Below are 18,410 nucleotides of genomic sequence, written 5' to 3' on the forward strand. Positions count from 1 at the left end.
TTTTACAGTCAGGTAATAGACCACATATACACGTGCTGCTCAAATGCTTAAATGCAATATAGTCACAAGGAAACATCATTTAACTCTCTGTATTTTTTCCTGTATATTTTTTGGAAATAAAGAACAAAATACCTGGAATAGGGTGAAGCAATCCAATTGGCAAGAAGTTGGCTGATCCGGCATTGCTTACACAAACACCGATAAGATGCATTCCAGTCACCAACAGCCCAGCAGCAAACCCCTGAAATTCTTGTCAACACAGGGCCATGATGTTGTCCAGAATTTTCATCCCGCAGCTCCAAAACTGAGCAGGGCTCACTGTGTTTGTTTGTGTTTCTGCTCCAGCCCTGCTTCCTGTAGCTCTGTGGTGTCAACCCGCCCACCGTCCTCCCATCAGACCCAGGGAACATAGCCCTGCTGCCACAGCGCACAGACACCCCAGCGACTGAGGTTTCCTCTTGGACTGACTGAAGTGTTTGCTGTTTCCCACATTGTTGGAATTCAACACCAGCCTGTTTACTGGTCCCCATGTGGCTTCAGTCTCCCTCCCTCCCTCTCTCCTTCCTTCCGCTTCCTTTTTCTTTCCCTTTTTTCTGCTCTCCTTAACACACCTTCTTTACATGGCATACATACCCAGCATTCATGCAGCAAGTAATGAGACAGTACACTACCAACAGACTTACTGAAGCAATCATGTTTTTGCCTGTTAGTTTGTATGTTACATTGTCCATCTTTTGCTACATGTGTCATATATGACATTGCTTGATTTACTTTTGGTCTTTATTGCGAAAACATTTATGTATGCAAATGTGTGACTATATATTTAAATCCATTTTTTGAGTTTGAGTGAAATAGAGCTGAAAAGAATTGTTGTATTACTATAAATAATCTATAGGAACAGTTTTTTTTCCCACTGTGAGGTACTATATGGGCATCAGGGACATCATTTTCATATGCTTTATTTTGCAGCTGACAATGAATCATACAATGAATCAAAGGAAATAATATACATCTCAAGGAAAATGTTAACAAGATGATGAGGCGCATGCAAAATGAGAATCTCTTCTTTATCTGCTTTGTTTTTTCACTTCCTTCCCTCGGTACAGCCAGATGGCAAAGCTCCAGCTCTGCAGTCCTCTTCATACACTCATCATATTTGATGGGCATCCTGCTGCCGAGTTTCAAGGAGGCCATGTGTTTACGAAATGACACTTGTGACAAAAGAAAACTTCTATTTAGCAAGCTGACTCTTGGGTGGGGTGCATGGGGGCAGCAGCGTGTGTGCAATTGTGTACGTGCGTTTGTTAACAGTGTGTATGGTGGAGAACAAAGATTGTGGGAATGTATATATTGCACTTACATAGGAGTAAGGCAGTGGGAAAGGGTTGTGTGTGTGTGTGTGTGGTGTGGTTTGTGTGTATAAGTGTGTGTTCGTACCAGTACCATCCATACCGTCTCTGTTTCACACTGTTGTCATGTTGGATGCCTGTTCATCATCACATCCTGTACCTTTCTGTAATTTTTTTTTTTTTTTACTATGTTACAATACATTTATTATCATTTTTGTGCATTTACCATTCCAATACAGAAAGATTTTTTTTTTTTTTTCACATTGATATCATAAATATCATACATTGTGGGGTCTCCTCCGCTGATGGATTCAAACATTCAGGACAAACTTTTGTTTAAAAAAATCATCTGTTGTACATTTGCAACTGAAACAGGTTTTATGTTGGTTGTTTATTTGTTCTCAATATGCTATCATCTTATCCTATTATTGTCTTTGTCTTCAATGGTGAGGATTTCCCATCAAAGTTTTCCCCTTCTGTTAATACTTTAGGGAATTTTCAAACGTCGGGATGTATGGCTGTAATGCCCCAAGATTTGTTCTCCCTGAAAGAAATGATAGAGTAAGAATATATTAACTACAGAGCAACCTGGCTTTACGGGGTCTGCATTTACTCTTACTTCATTTTAGGTTTACCAATATGTTATGCATAAATATATACTATATATGTATATAGATATATATCAATATGTGCTTTGCAGCATTCCTTTGATTTAAATTTTAAAGCCATGTTCATGCATTAAAAAGCAATTTCATATTTTTGACTGCAGGGATTAGATGCAAATCCATGGGGCATTACGTTAAAAACCATAAACATCATAAAATAGGAAATAGAAATTAAAAATGGAAGCAAAAATGAGGACGTTTAGCTGGTCATTAGTAACTGAATGCTTTCTCATTTGTTGATGTGATAAACGAAAAATTGTATTCAAGATAGAACACAAAAATGGCAAGTGTAATGAAAAATAAAACCCATTTAAAGCAAAGTATTTTTATTCACACAAATTTAATAAGATATATAACAACCGTTTGGTCCATAAATATTTAAGGGGAAATAGTTTCTATACACCATCTTTATCAAGAAACAGGGAAACATGGACAATCTTGATAGAACACTTACTGTACTCAACTATTAACACGAAGATCAATATATAAGGTTCTTGGATTACCCAACTATATCTGAAAGAGTGCACAAATGCTTTCTATGACATCGCTGCCCCCTTTTTAACAGGATACACCATAAAAAGATCTTCGGAAATAAGATGCAAAACAGTACAAAACTAGTGAGGCGTCAAAAGGATGTGAATCAGTTAACAAAGAACACATATATCCTGAATTTCACAAACTTTCTCCCAAGTTATAGCATAAGGCACATAGTAGAACTGAGTTAGGCATCTACTTCATTAAGTAGATTTAGAGTACCACTTTGTTCTACAATAGAACAAATTGTGACGCTCACAATGAAATGTATCAACTCCATTGAAGATTTGCTCTGTCTTTCTTTTCTCTCTCTCTCTCTCTTTCAGCCAGAAGAAACATGTTTTTGGTCTGTTCAGTGGCAAGTGTCATTAAAGAAAGTATAAATATGGCCAAAAAGGAGAACACATGGACAATGATTTCCCACTGGCTGCCTCTTACGACTCCACCTATCTGAGGTCATTTGAATGTTCATGTCAGCTCTACAAATCTAGTCTGCAACGTCGCAACCACTTAATTTCTCACCCCTACTCCTTTTCCCTTTTTAAAATCACATCGTTACCCTGAGCAACATGATAAAAACAATAATGCACTTTTCACTGGGCAGTATATTGTCACTGTGCAATTGAGTTTAGCTGTGGATCTATGGATATGTTTACTAGGATTTATCCATTTGACTACGGTTAATCTATGAGGCCAACAATTCCGAGAAAGTGCTCTGTCTTGAAAACAATCGATTACAACAGTGTCCATAAACTGTTCTCCAATCCAAATTTCTCTTGCTGATTTTTTGATTATTATGGGACTGCATTACATGTTGAACAGTTACCACTGTACAGATTGTAGGAATTACTTCTTTCTCTTTATCACAGTAGATTTGTGAATCAAGACAAAAACGTATGCGATTTCAGCATCTAAATGCCATACAAGCTGCAATGGTTAGGTGCTTATAATGCAATTTAGATGTTTTACATGTAGCTCTGTGAGATATTTCAATGTCTGATTCCATCCAACTCAGTCTTAAAGACCGAAACATTCGGAAATAATTAAAGCCTGTTTTCTGGAGTTATCCATATACAGAACATTCTACAAGTTTATTTCCCAAATTATTTCAAAACAGAAAAAAAAATCTTTAAATTGGATAGTGCGAACACAGTGCATACATATACAGGTTTCTGAGGGCAAAATATTCATATTATTTTAAAATTTACCAATTAACCATAAATTAGGTAGGGCTTATTTTATCATAATTCAATACAAATGTACAAATAAAGTCAAATCAAGGAAAAGATCTACGTAGATTTCCAGACAAGTTCAAGTTTAGTTATTTTTTCCAATGAATTGTGGAGTCCATGACAATTTTCTTATGCCTTCATCTTCAAAAATGTCCAAAATCAATCTCTGCATACTGTAAGTCAACTACAGACACGGCTGCCATGCGGTTTCAAATGCTACACATTAAAATGATTTCCTTGTGTTTTAATGTGGTCGCTGCTGTTCTTGCTCTTGTTGTTCTTGTTTGTGTACACAGTACAGCACTTTCTGTTCCAAGGAGCTGTCTCTGGTAGATTTAAAGGTGTCACTTAAAAAAATAAAATGTAAATTGAGGAAAGAAAATAAAAAACAAAGAAAAACCAAAAAACAAATAAAATCATATAAAAAAATCAGTCTGCTAGAGATAGCTTCTTAGAAAAGGTTTGTCAAGGTAGTTTGCGAAGGACTCCCCGAATCATGGCTGTCCAAACTAGAGGTGACGGAGGTCACTACAGTGATAGAGGGGTTTGTCAGGTCTGTTAGTGTGGCCGCGCTGGAGGGGGGGGTCAGCGCCCCACTGTCAGATGAGGGTGGAGGGAGTGAGGTGCCATCAGCCTTATCAACACCTCCATTCTCCTGTCGCAAAACGTTCCTTCTGAATTTGGCTCTTGCGTTTTGGAACCAAACCTGCAAACCAATCCCAATGTGGCTTTTACTTTTTGTTTTTAGAATTAATTTTTAAAAAGAAAGTATCAAATCATTTGTACAGTAGTTTACATATCAAGTTATCACAGCTATTACTGTATCAAGTTGCCCTTGCCTTATGTATATAAATCTTTATATGGCAATCTTCATACATTATTTTGTGCTCATGGGGCAGATAACAATGAACCAGTTAGCTCCTGAACACTGAATATAAGAATGTGGATTTTATTAGCAAGTCAAAACAATAATCTTGTCTTTTTTAAATTATTTATCTGTGAGAGTTGAATTACACCCTTTTCTGTTCCACAGATAAAATGAACATGTGCACTCTCATTATTAATAATCAGCTACAGTTTTACACTTAAGTTTCTACGCTTAAGAACGACTTTACTCCTCTCTTTCCCAAAAAAATAACATTTAAGAAACTATAAAATTTCAGGTAAATACCCCTGGATATACATCTAATGACTAAATGGACCAACCAAACAAACAAAATCAAAGAGATGACTTCAATGATAATATTGGTGTGAAATGAGAGGGACATGGAGGAGTGGTGGGGTGCACAAACAGATATGGGGTGATCAGATCAGTAAGAAGAATGGCTTTCTGCTTACCTGTAGAACTCTCTTAGTGAGGCCTGTTTTCTGGGCCAGCTGCTTTAAGTCCTTGGCATCTGGGTTGTGGTTGATGGCAAAGTAGGATTTCATTGTCCGCAGCTGATGGTGCTTGAAGGAGGTCCGCATGCGTTTGGTCTTCTGCGTTGGAGGGTAGGACTGCTGGTCCCGGTCCAAGTGATCGGTGTCGTTCTCGTTACAGCCTGAAAGGGCAGAGAGCAGAGCACAGGGGTGGCTCAGGGTACGACAGAGACAACTACAAAACATTTTCAACTCCAACATTTTTGAAAATACTAGTCTTTTGAATCAGAATTCAATTAATAATAAAGCAGCTCACTCCACTACTATCAAGATAACGTTACTTAAATCAGCAAACAGCTTTAATCTAATTATTAGGAACGGTCACTAATGAATTGTTGCGCTACTTTTAAGGCTCAATATTAACTTAAATATCATGTTACATGGTCAGGTTGAGCAGGGAAGAAAAGACACAATTAAGTATATTAGATTAATCACATATGGAGTTGATTGTGGAAAGGCCATACGTTTCCATTGACTGGCCATGTTAACAGATCTATGATATAGAAACTCTGGTATATTTATCCCATACAATTAAAACGTGCAAATTATTGACATTCAAGAAACCCATTAAACTAACTAAACTGAATTTAATTTAACATCTGTACATATTGCAATGCATTCGAAGTTGTAATTATTGCGGTTTTAATATAATCTGTGCTATTAGATTTCAAAGCAAAATGATGTATTTTAACCATACACTGGGACCAAGCTAAATTATTTCTGCTTGTGTTTGCAAAGACTAATAGGCCTAATGGGCCTCATTTGTCACTAGCTTAGTACTGCATGTGTAAAATACTTAAAGATGGTGAAACGCAAAAACGGATCCCCTACATTAAATGCATGTTTGGCTAAACTGTGCAGCTGAAACATTTATCATTGCATTAAGAAAAAAAAATCATAATGCTTTATTTCACTATTATATCATTTTACAATCTATATGGTTGTGACATATTAAATTCAAATGACAAATAAATATTTGAAAGGTAAATTAGCATGTGACTGGCTCTCAAATATTTATATGATTGCAACCAAAATATACAGCGAAATACATTTCATGATAATGATGATGGAATTTTTCTACTGAATCTAATATTTATGTTAGAACACGTCTAATAAGATCTCATCTCTTACGTGACTGCAAAAGGAGAAGAAATCTAGCCAGCAAAGTATAAGCATAGGATTTCTAAATTATATAGTAGGCTGTATTGATTTTCTTGTCTCCTTGACACAGAACAGAAATGCTGACCAGCTGATTTTCTCAGTAATGAATTAAACCAACATTTCATATTAAGGATGCAGTGCAAGCACTTTCCCAAAAATAAATTATTGGGTTATAAATTACAAATCAGTTTGAATAAGGCAGATACATATTTAATAAACTATGGCTTAAATGTGTGACATTCTTTTACGCTACATGTTATGGTGTGAATTATGTTTTTTTGTTATTTGAGACTTATTCTTCAGACGCTTACACACACACCATTAATATGACAATCATTGACATCTCTGTTCTTCTGTTCCAGCCTTCACTGGATTGTGTTTCACTAGATATTACCCACTAGGGGTCTCTATATCCAAACAAGACCAAACTTTACAGAGCAGTGTGGAATACTCAGTAGACCCACACCTTTCCCTGGTGAGAACTAACATGAATGTGCTCGCTAAAGCAGAAACAAAACCTCAAACAAAACCTCATCCTATTTGTCATGAATATGAGTCTCCTGATCTGCAGAACGATATATTAAACTGAACAGTCTGAGACTGTAATGAGAAAGGTGCGTTTGTGATATTTAGCACAACACAGGAAAAAGAGCACTTCGGAAAAGAGAAAATAGCTAGACTAAATCTTTTGGTTGTTCACTAATTTAATTAATGTTATTTTTTATTTTCTATGTGTTTTTTATTTATAGTTAATGGGTTGATTTGAGATCCTAAATGCATCACATAATTAGAACATTTCAGAAACAAACCAAAAGAGGCATGTCACTTAAAGAAGCCAGTCTTTATAAATTAGAAAATATTCTATTTCATTAAATTCTTTTTAAATATCTCAAGTGAAAAATATAATATTCCCACTGGGACCTTTACTGTGCCTGTGGTAATAATGAGTTCACAGGGACGTCATTTTACTGTAGCTTATGTCTTTCTCTGTGGAACTTTCTTTTTGTGAGATTTTTTTTTTACCTGTTGTGGCTGCATTATATTTAAACGCTTGGTTAGGCATATCCTATATACAAGGAGGGTAAAAAATCACAGTGCTACAATAGTTATTTTTCTATGAGGGCATCCATGAGAACTGTGGGATTTGCATAATCTCTTGGAATTGTGTTTGCGAATAACAAACCAAAGCCCCTTGAACCGGAGTGCTGGCTGTACAGTGCTGTGTTTTTGAGCCCTTAGCCTCTCCCTGCAGCAGGCCCCTCTGCACGGCGCTGCTCTGTCCCTGAGAACTGTGCTGACCGCCGCACAGGAGGCCAGGGATTCCAACGTCACCTTCAATTAACGAAGAACAATTAACGCGCAGATTACCCTTATTCCTCCCCATTCAGCAGGAACAGAGGAAACTTGGCGCACAATGACAAACTTTCTCAACCGCACACTAATTCGCAGAAAAGCGACAACAAAATGGGGACGCTGCAGGGGGGGGTGGGGGTCGTGTTATAACATTCAGCAATTCAATGCGAGATTTTAGATGGAACCTACATTTAACAACAGCTTAATGTTCACTTGATTACGGTTTTTCTGTCTCACAAAAAGTCAAAAGACATGAGGAACATGGTTTTGGACACCACTTTAGTCTCACACTTCATTTACACCCCCCCCTTTTTTTTCCACAGCCATTCTTCACATTTATTTCGAGCGAAATTCTTAGTAATAAAGGCCGATGAGCAAGTTGACTGCGAGGTCAAATTTCGATCCTTCTACGTGCAACACACGCCACAATTTAAAGCACAACAACCGTGCGTTAAAGACGCGTGGACAGAAAGCTGCAGACCAATTACCCCACGGCTACGGGCGCAGTTACACTCAGGCGATGTTCACCTACATTGCCTACAGGACAGATTATATTCATTTCAGACATGTAAGGTAGACCTGCGGCTGTTACAGCTGGGGCATTCAGGAACCGTCTGGATTTTAAAGCGAGTGTCTTCTGCATAATGGAAACAAACCTATCCTGTTTTTTTTTTTTTAATTCCATCTATTTATTTATTTGTTTGTCTGTCTATTTGTGAGTGATTTGATTTAACATTAACAATGTATGCTGCCATATTTAAAAACAGTAAACATTTAAATTAATGTGAGGACTCTCTGGTCAGCAAAGTCCGACGACCGTGAACAACACATAAATCACAATGCAGCAAAATGCTCCAAACTAGGGTCACTGGACCAAAACGGGGTCTTTCAGTGGGCTCCAAAAGGGTTTCATCTACATTAAGAAAAGCCTAGTTTTTAATTTCACAGTAATCTCACAGAGCAGAGAACAGTTAGGTAAAAAGCTCGGTGTGTTTCTGCTGTAGGTTTCACTGTCAGTGTCCCCATTGGGCCTGTCCCTTCAGTATAGCCTACAGGACAAACAGTTTAATGATATATAGCTACTTTTGCAGCACACTAACAACGAGAAACTTAGCTTAACGTCAACATAAATGTAGACTATTTACAACTGTTTTCTAATATGTATGTAAGCGTGTGTGTGTGTGTGTGTGTGTGTGTGTGTGTGTGTGTGTGTGTGTGTGTGTGTGTGTGCTCCTAGGCCCTGCTCCGAGCAACATGCTGTCTCACCTGTGTTGTAGCTGGGTATATCTATCCCCATGGCCGGGCTCTTCCTCTTGCGCGGCCTTCCCTTCTGTGCCGTGCCGGTGCCGTTGAAGTAAGGCAGGCTGAGCCCGCCGCCCTTGGCTGCCAGCTCGGCGAAGTTGAGCTGGGGGTGGTAGTCCGGTCCCTGGACCAGCGTCTCGAAGTGGAGCCGGCAGTACACCAGGCTGTCCTTCATGCCGAAGTGGTCGCCCGTGGTCAACGTCTTGTTGCAAGTGGTGCACGTGAAGCAGCTCAGGTGGTACACGGAGTCGCGCGCCCGCATTACCATCTCCGAGGCCGATATCCCGAGGTGGCAGCGCGCGCACCTCTGCACGGAGAACCTTCTGGAACAGACAAATCGTCAAGACTCCTCATACATAGAGACCAAATGGGACAAAACACACAGACGGAGGAGCTGCTCGAGTTTACCACATTATAACCTGCACTGACACTGGTTAAAATAGGCCAACTGAGTTTGTGTCTTTGTCTTTGTGTATTTTAGCCACAAAGGTGTGTGTATGTGACACAGCTTTTGGTAGAATACATATGGCTGTAGCCACTATAACAGGCCTATATATTGAGGTCAGCTATAATATCCACATCTGGCCTATACAGTGACGGTTTGCTCGATAGGCGACTTTTTGTTTAGAGTAAAAATATTTGTATGTGCTGAAATGTTCTCTCTTAAATAAGTAAAAGTCAGTCTAAACCTACAATTGATACGCCCTTGGTAATGCAGCTGACATTAAACACTGAAGGCTACAGGTTGGCAATAGGCGGAACTAGCCTATAGGTTATTACAATGGTGGGACACAACACATTTCGCATTTACCAGCATCTCTTTTATTTCACTGGTTATTACTATTATAGTGCATTGCAAATAATATCATGTGCATGGCTTTATAAATGTATGCTAAAATATGGGGAAGATAATTTGTCTCATTGGTTATTTTCCATACTCGGGAATGCTGGGTAACTGTACATGCTGACAAAAGCAACTAAGGTAAATCATTTTTTTAAACGATGGAAATATATGGTGTAGGTCCACTCCTTTAATGTGGTATACATTACACTCAGAGCAAATAAAAGTACAATTTAATATCAAAAGTTATTTCCAATTAACACCATGCAGGGCCCCCTGTTATGATTTTATTCAGACAAGAATGAGGCCTAATTGGACTAAAATGCTTTAACATAATTGCTCCCACGGCCTGTTGAATCGTGGCTTACAGTGGCTGTACAAAAGCTTTTTGTCCAAAAAAAACAACACAAAACGTAATTTGTTCATTTAAGAGTTTAAAAAGCATTAAAGCCGGTAACGGTAATGAACCACCGTGTGCAAGGGTGGCTGTGAGCGCGTGCGTGCGTACGTGCGTGACACAGACTAAATTTTAGACTACGTGCGTGATGAACCTTCATTTTTCTTACCTGTAGTAATCCTCCTTGCAATAGATACTCCCATCCTTGGCAAAACACGTTAGCTCCGACTCCAGCGCTAGTTTACATTCACAGCATTTGAGACACCGCAGGTGCCACTGTTTGTCCACGGCCAGGAGGTAGTATCTATCCGAAATCTTGCCGCCACAGCCGGCACACAGAGCAGGCTTCTCCGGGCTCATAGAAGGCATGGTCTGAGTCAGAGAGAGGGAGAGAGAGAGGAAAGCTCATGGCAACTAATTCCTTCAAGAGACCGGTGAGGGAAATCTTATGCAACATACATTATGCAGAAACAGAACAGGCCTTTAGTAGCTTTATGGCCGTGAAATTAAACTTTTTTCTATCTATGAAAAGGCCTTTTGAAGAGCACTTTAAACACGCTGTTAAACAAATGTAGGCTCGGTGTGTGTTCACAGCCCCACAGAAGGAGTAAGCACCATCTATCCAAGAACTGTTCCTGAGTTTATCTGAATATCGAGGAGACTGACAGGAATGTGTCTGGCTAACCATTTTAACATTTTATTGGTTTACACTCTCTTTTCTTAATAGACAACTAATTCACAAATCATATTGAAGAGAAACATATTTAAAATATTGTATACAGGCCTATTAAAAATATATATTTTTTTTCCAGTTAAAATAAAAAAAGTCAAATACAGGTGAAATAAGAATAAGAATAAAATTTGTTCAGAAATGTGTTTTGTCAACAATTATTTGTAGATATATAATTGCTTGAAGTAAAATAGCTAAATTTTAGTTTAGACAATTATACAAAAAACTAAATATCACAGCTTTAATTTAGACTACAATTGCCTATTTTATTTGATGTCAAGAATAACAGTCAAATATATTTCAAATATATTTAGAGAGCACTGCATGTAAAGCTGCAGCCATTTTATGCTTTTAGTAAATTATTTTCTGCAGATAACCGAGAAGCTACTGAAATAATAGGAAATGTAAACCATCCATTAATTTTTAATAAAGACTTAAACTCAATAATTTTTCCATAATTGAACACAAAGAAGAAAGTGACAAATCTTCCTCACTGGTTCTCCTACTTATTCCCCAAAAAACAACTGTAGCCTACGTTTCCTCGCACGGTTAACGGTGCCACAGCCGTCGTTCATACAGAGACGATGGTTTAAGTTTTAACATGAATTCAAACACAGGTCGAGCAGGCTCTTACCGACTCTCTCCCGTTGAGCTGCATGCCCTTCGCCAGGCGCGACTCCGTTTTCGACCTTCTCTCCATCTCCTCCATGATCCCTTGGATGTGATCCCCGGAGATCCCGTGGAAAAGCATGGCTCCCGGTCCTGGACGCAACGTGCAACTGCCTGCCTCTGTCTTGCAGCCCACAACTTCCATATACTGAACTGCAGCGCTGCGCCCCGCTCTCTCAGCGCATCCAAATGGGCTCTGAGGCTCTGAGAGAGGCACACAAAAACAACAACAACACAACCCCAGAGATTCAGGATCACCTCCTCGCCAGAGTGCAAAGGCAACTGGAAGAAAAAGAAAAAGAAAAACCGAAGAAACTACAACATGGGTGGGACAGGAGATGGTGGTGGTGCACCAGCTTTTTTTCTCTCCCCCTTCTTCCCGTGAAATGTCTCTCCTCCAGAAAAAAAATATATAGTCCAAATGATGCGACAAACCGGTGTGGAAGTGGTAGTGGTGGTGGGGAGGGAGGAGGGGGAGGGGGGGCTACAGTGTGAACACTCGCCAAAAATAATGACACAAAGTTTTTTTTTTGTTGTTGTTTCTTTTTGGTGATTTCTCTCTCTCTCTCTCCCGATTTTTCCCAGTCAGGGGTTCCTTGGTGCTTGGAGGTCAGGTTGGGACTGCCTGGATTTGAGAACCGTGTCCTATTTGTGAAGAGCCCGCAAAGCCTGCCCAGTCTGAATAATTTGGTAGGAGGAGTTCCCCTCTCTCTCTCTCTCTCCTCTCCCTCTGTGTCTCTCACTCTCTCTCTCTCTCCGCCGCCACTGATTTCTATTCACCAACAAAGAGCTGTCACTCTTCCCTCAAAAACTCCCGATTCTGGCTGCGCGAAGGACCACTATTTTATGGTATTGACATTTTCATTACTTTTATTCCCCCCATTTACAGGAGAGGATGCCGGAGTGTAGTCATAAGACGCATAAACTGAAATGGGCTTAGAATAAATTGAGTGTAAATATTTTATTTATTTAACATGTCTTAAACAAATAATATGCATCTGAAGTACCATAAAAATCCTTTAGAGTTTTATTAAAAGGGCTCAGAAATAGGGATAACTCATTCTCCTACATGGCGTGTTTTTGTCTGGTTGAACCACTTTAATTTTGAGCTGGAGACTTTACATTTTTAAAACTTCAGAGTTGGGGTTTTAATTCGTTCTTTATCACGTTGGTGTCCCAGAATAACATAATAACTCTGTGTGTGTGTGTGTGTGTGTGTGTGTGTGTGTGTGTGTGTGTGTGTGTGTGTGTGTGTTATAAATGTATTGTTTGGGGCGGGGCAGTGATCAGTGATAGGCTAGAGGGCGGGGACAGATTGTATTAAACAATTTGAAAGACAAGGAATTTTTAAACACAAATGAATGACATTTGGGTTAAAAATAAAACGCCATTTCAACCACTTTACTCATACGAGACAATGGGAGTTTGTTCTTTTTCTGAGTATATCGATTCTCTTTGGACAATAGACTTTTAATATACATAAATATAGACTACTCTTTTCAGTGCAAGATCAATTTCCTCTTCATTAAAACGCTCATTTGAAACAGGGATCACTCACAGCCGAGCATTCATTAACGCGGCCCCTCGTCTTTTCTCTGCTTCGAATTAGGCCAAAATCTTGTTTACCTGCAGGAGAGCTGACTTGGTGATAGCAGAAACAGGATCGCAACCATAAGCACATTTCATTCATCTTATGGGCAGCAAGGAGTGATATGGAGGTAGTTAAAAAAATAAATAAATAACAAAAAGACATCCAGTTAGGGGTTACCACAGGGAAACCACCACCAAGTGTATTATATTTTCAGAATTGGACGTGTTTTTTTTTTTTTTAAATTCCATATATTTAACTTAAATAGCTGTGTTACTGAGGCGACTGTGAAGCTACAAATAAAGATTTGTGTCAGTTTTAAAGGGTGTGAAAACTCTGTTAAAAGGCAGACTGTATGGCTTTACCGTCCAGTACATAGGCCAAATATGGTGACAACAAACCAAAACGAGGCAGCTAAAGGTCTGTACAACACAGGCCTTTACAGCTGAGATCCGGATAACAAGCTATGGTCTCTGGAAACATTTCTCCATAAAACAATAGATATATACTGGCTGAATCTGTGACTCGGATTTGGTCCCATTAATAGATTTACTGAGGGGCTCAGGGGGGGCTTGCAGGTGTGGATGCTTCATCTCAAGACGTGTTATATTATCATGTGCACCCACCCCCTCCGCCTCCCACCCCCCCTTCACCCCCACCCCACCATGAAGTTGTGTTGACTTTAATTGGAGGCCCCTTGATAACAGCGCTATAAGACGAGGCTTGAACCCTCCTGGACGGACTGGACCTGCAGCTGTTCTGAAAAAGCATAACGTTCATTTGCGCTCTGTCAGTGTCTCAGCAGCACCAGCACACAGAGCGGCCAAAAGAGACTCAAAAAAAAAAAAAGGACACACGGATTTCATTTCACCTGGACAAAGACACCCTGAGAGGAGTGATCAACTCAGCTCTGTGTGATATTTAATCTGGTTGCTGGGTTTTTTTTTTTGTTTTTTTTTTCTCCCTCCTCTCCGAAAATTAAAAAAAGGGGCTGCTTCTGATCTCAAAAAGTGGACTTATTTAGTAAAAATATAAATGACTGTATGTGCATCTATCGTATCGTTAATGTCGATGAGGAGTAGTGTTTTGACCCGTTGCCTCCAGCAGTGACATTTCATTTGACTGAAGAGGGTTTAACAATGTGTCAGTGAGCACCAAGGTGCTGAGGGAATAATGTCTTTTGTGTTGTCGTTTTGTTTTGTTTCGTTTCCTTTTCTTCTGATCTAATTAGGGTATTACCTGCAACTAAATCTATATATTAATGACCCTTTTTTAAAAAAAAAATGTTACTATCTCGCACCACAGTGTCCTTTGGATAAACCAAAGCCAATTCAAGAAATAGCGCATAGGAAAAAAAAGAAAAAAAAAAACGTTAAAAAATGTGACAATATCTACTGCGGGCAGTCCTCTTTTGTTTTTTAAATACATCATATTAATTATGCAATGTAGTTGTGTATGCTACCGATCATATTTCATTGCTGGCTTGAAATAAATTGAAGAAGATTAATGTTGGCGATTCTGTGTCATTTTTCGTTTAGTTGCATGAGAATGATTTGCCCTAATTTAAGATTAGCGATCTGGTTTGACCAAATGAAGGCTTTTAAAAACACACAATAGACGCTGCTTATGCATGCACTGTGTTGAGCTCAATTTTTAAACCTTTGACGCGTTTTTTAAACATTAAATTAAAAAAAAACAGTGTTAACAACCATGTTTAAAATGGCGTGTTAAACCCAGGGTGGCTCAGTGGGCCACCGACTTTTGTCACATAAATAAAGAAACTAAAATCTCCTAACTCGACCTCCAATGGAAATAAACAAAAATACATTTTAAGAAAAGCGTCATATTTTTGCCCAGCACCGTTCAACTGGCATTAACTTACTTTGCCTGTGTTATATAGGCCTATTTACATAATTAAGATTGTCTGGGAAATTAGATTTATTTACAGCATTCCGTTAATAAAAACATATGTCGAGAGAGTTTAGATGGGTTCACCTTCCACCACATCCCGGAGAATAATATGTATTTATCATGCATCAGATCTGTCGCGCATTGCTTCACATGCGCTCCTCAGTCTTCTTCTTTCAAAAATTATTATTTTTTTGTTTAATAATTGAAAAGAAAAAAGAAAAGCCAGCCTTAAATTATAATTTTCCCGAGAAGGCATGTGGAAAAGGTCTTACCTGAGGCAGTGCTGTGTGAGAGATCCCTGTGCAGCGCGCAGGCTGAGGAGCTCCGGACTGCGCGCAGTGAGGAGACAGAGGAGACGCTGCCGGTAGATGGGGGCTGTTCCTCGTTTCTGAGCTTACAGTTCCAGTTCGAGCGTCAATTAAAACACGAGACATTTAAATATTCCTCTCCCGTATGCACACAGGCAAGCCCTGAACACAAGCACAGCACAGCACACACTCACACACACAACGCACAGAAAATGGGCAGCCATGAGCCAATGGCCTACTCAGCATGTAGGATGTGTGATGTAGTCGTAAATTAAAGAAGGATAAACTACATAATCTGGAGTCGGTGGTCGCCAAATGGCAAACAACAACCATTAGGAATATTTCAGTAAAATCTGATTGTTTCCCCCCTCTTTAAACGCCACGTCTTCATTTGCTTTGTATGTGAATTCAGAACTTAAAAGTTATATTTGAACCCCCAAAAGACGAGCTGACCGTTAGGCTACAGTTATTGGTGGGATAAAGCAACATATTGCTCTTAAAATTACAATCACAAAATGCACAGTCACTTAACGCAAATGCATGAGTTGATACAGCATGAGATTCAAGTCAACTGAGTGCGCTCACAGCTGTAATTTCACTGCTGTGAGAGCAGAGGTTCAGAGGTACATAGGTCCATAGTCAAAGTAGATCAATCAGTCTGACAAATAGGTGTAGCACAGAGACACAGAGCCTCCTGAAAAAACGATTTGATATTGATAACAAATCGAAATCATTTCCAAAATAAAAGTGCTAAATAATTTTGGAATTTTACGCGTTTTTAACTATGTGAGTTTACTAATCCAAACCAATCGGCAAATAGTTAAAACCATAGATTTTATCTTCACATGAAAAGCCATCAAAACAGCACAGACGTTAAAAAGTGCTCTATGTAACAATAATTCCAAGGTAATTCTTATAAGCATGCCCTGTCTCGGTTCTGTTTTTCCACTGGTTATATTGAATGAATCCTCCAAATATAGCAACACTATCAAAATAATTTCATCCTTGGGTTCATATTTCATTTCCTCTGAACTGTGATGTATGTCTCTCCATCTGTCTCACCTGAAGAATACAGCTGAAAAACGTCATATAAATTCAATGCAGCGTTGGCTGTGTTTAGCTAGGAACCATTCAGCACACACTTGGCCTCATGTTGCAACATCTAATGAATAAAGAAATTTGGTTGATGAAAAATTTACCACTATTTAATAATGTCAGGTTTTTTAGTAAATATTAATATTGTTTATGCTTTGAAGATGGCTTGATTGTGCCTGGCCTCTAATTAGGCTGTATTTCCTTAATTTAAGGTGGTAAAACAAATATTCATTACTTTATTATATAATGTTCTCTTTTTTATTTGTATTGGTGTAACTTCCTCGTACATTATTGGATTATTATTCACCTGACAGGCCAAACAACATGACTGCAAACCATTAAATAATAATAGAAGTGATAACAGAATATAAAATAGATTAAAGTGCATGGTGCCGCCACTTGAATTTTATATTTACTGGAGGTCATCCAGTAGACAGGGTGTCCTAAACCAAATCACGCTGGCCAACACTGAGGTATAGATGGATTTCAGCTGACACCAAGTGAATGTAATATTGTGTGAGTGAGCACTGGGGATGAGAGCAAAGGGTGACAATTAATTACACCTCTGTACTGGTTGCATAAATGATCATGTGCCATACTGCTAACAGTCATTTTGCTCTGCTCCTTCCGCCTGGGCTGACATCACAATGTATCTCATCAATAATGCAACGGCACTGAGATCCATTTCACTGTGTACCACAACACGTACCGTGAACACAGCATTCTCCGAGTATGATACCCAGACAGGCTCTGCAGCATGCTTGGTTCAACAGTGAAACCACAGATACAGCATCAAGCCCAGGATGCCTGTCTGCCTGCCTGCCTGCCTGCCTGCCTGCCTGCCTGCCTGCCTGCCTGGCTGCCTGGCTCCTAGGGCATGGTGGTTAGATTACCACACATCCAGGGTTCATCTGGAGTTATCATTTCTGGGTCACCTCAAGTGACACTCAGTCTCGCAGAGGGAGCGCTCAGTCACTCCCAAAAGCACGTCCAGGAAAGGAGCAGAGGGGAGGCAAAAGGGAGGCAAAAGGAGAAGGAGAGGAAGGAGGAGGAGGCGGGAAGGCTCTCCCAGGATCCACTGTGGTGCAGGGAACCACAGGCTAAACACTGACAGAATGAAGGAGAGGAGTGGGAAGGGAAGGGAGAGGGGGGGTTTGAGGAGGAGGAGGAGGAGGAGGAGGAGGAGGGGAAACAGAGGGAGGAGTGAAGCACTGTAAAGCTGTGTCCCAGTCACATGTATCCCAGTCACATGAGCCAGGGTGGGTGGGTGAGAAGATGGTGAGACATCCTGGAAATATTTACAAACACACAGTGGACATGGATTCATAATTACTGAAGGACATGAAATATCAGAATGCATAAGCAGGAGTGAAATATGACCAAAGCACCGTTTTTATAGCCGATACCTAGAATTAAAATGTCGAACAGTGATTTAGAAAAATAATGATCGACAAGAATAAGCCTATAAATAGATATTTGAGGCGTCTCAATCCCCATGTATGCTGTTTTTCATTTCCATCCTTATTTTCTCTCTCCAGGTCTTTCTCCCTCACTTTTTCCCCTCTCCTCCTCCAACTCCCTGCTTCTTCCACTTTCTCTTTTTCTGTCTCTTCCAACCAACGCTCCCCCTCCCTGCAACCCCCCTCACTACCTCTCACCACCACCCCCTCTCCAACCCCATCCCCATCCCCTACTTCCCTCCACCCCTCCTTCGATCTCCTCCCTGCTCTGCTCTGCTGGAGCTCAAATCACAACCCCGGTCCCTGGCAGATGGAGGATAGGAGAGAGAAGCTCTTAACTAGCCAGCCTGAGCCTCTGCTCTCTGCACACCAACTGCTGCCTGCCTCCCCTCCCTG

The 18,410-nt window shown here is 39.8% G+C and overlaps 1 protein-coding gene across 3 annotated transcripts; it reads right to left on the reverse strand.

Moving 5' to 3' along the window:
- Positions 1-943: 943 nt before the first annotated feature.
- On the reverse strand, positions 944-18,087 carry lhx9 (LIM homeobox 9). Of its 3 annotated transcripts, none has more exons than XM_051376818.1 (6): positions 15,424-18,086; positions 11,618-11,856; positions 10,423-10,625; positions 8,980-9,338; positions 5,119-5,321; positions 944-1,893 (listed from the first exon to the last, which is right to left on the reverse strand). In XM_051376818.1, exons 2-6 carry the CDS (start codon positions 11,795-11,797, stop codon positions 1,837-1,839), a joined length of 1,002 nt encoding a protein of 333 aa, XP_051232778.1. In that variant the 5' UTR covers positions 11,798-11,856; positions 15,424-18,086; the 3' UTR covers positions 944-1,836. The 3 variants fall into 3 exon arrangements, with proteins under 3 accessions (XP_051232778.1, XP_051232777.1, XP_051232775.1); XM_051376817.1 differs by lacking the exon at positions 944-1,893 and adding an exon at positions 2,324-4,486 and having other exon boundaries at positions 8,980-9,335; positions 15,424-18,087; XM_051376815.1 differs by lacking the exon at positions 944-1,893 and adding an exon at positions 2,324-4,486.
- Between the last annotated feature and the right edge of the window lie 323 nt (positions 18,088-18,410).

This window comes from Dicentrarchus labrax, unplaced genomic scaffold, assembly GCF_905237075.1.
Source record: "Dicentrarchus labrax unplaced genomic scaffold, dlabrax2021, whole genome shotgun sequence".
NCBI lineage: Eukaryota > Metazoa > Chordata > Actinopteri > Moronidae > Dicentrarchus > Dicentrarchus labrax.

Coding starts and splice junctions, on each gene's coding strand:
- lhx9 (XM_051376815.1), bottom strand. CDS start 11,797: ATGGAAGTTGTGGGCTGCAAGACAGAGGCAGGCAGTTGCACGTTGCGT. Junction 9,339..10,422: donor TGCAAGGAGGATTACTACAG/GTAAGAAAAATG, acceptor TGTCTGTTCCAG/AAGGTTCTCCGTGCAGAGGT. Junction 5,322..8,979: donor TATACCCAGCTACAACACAG/GTGAGACAGCAT, acceptor CTGCCCTTTCAG/GCTGTAACGAGAACGACACC.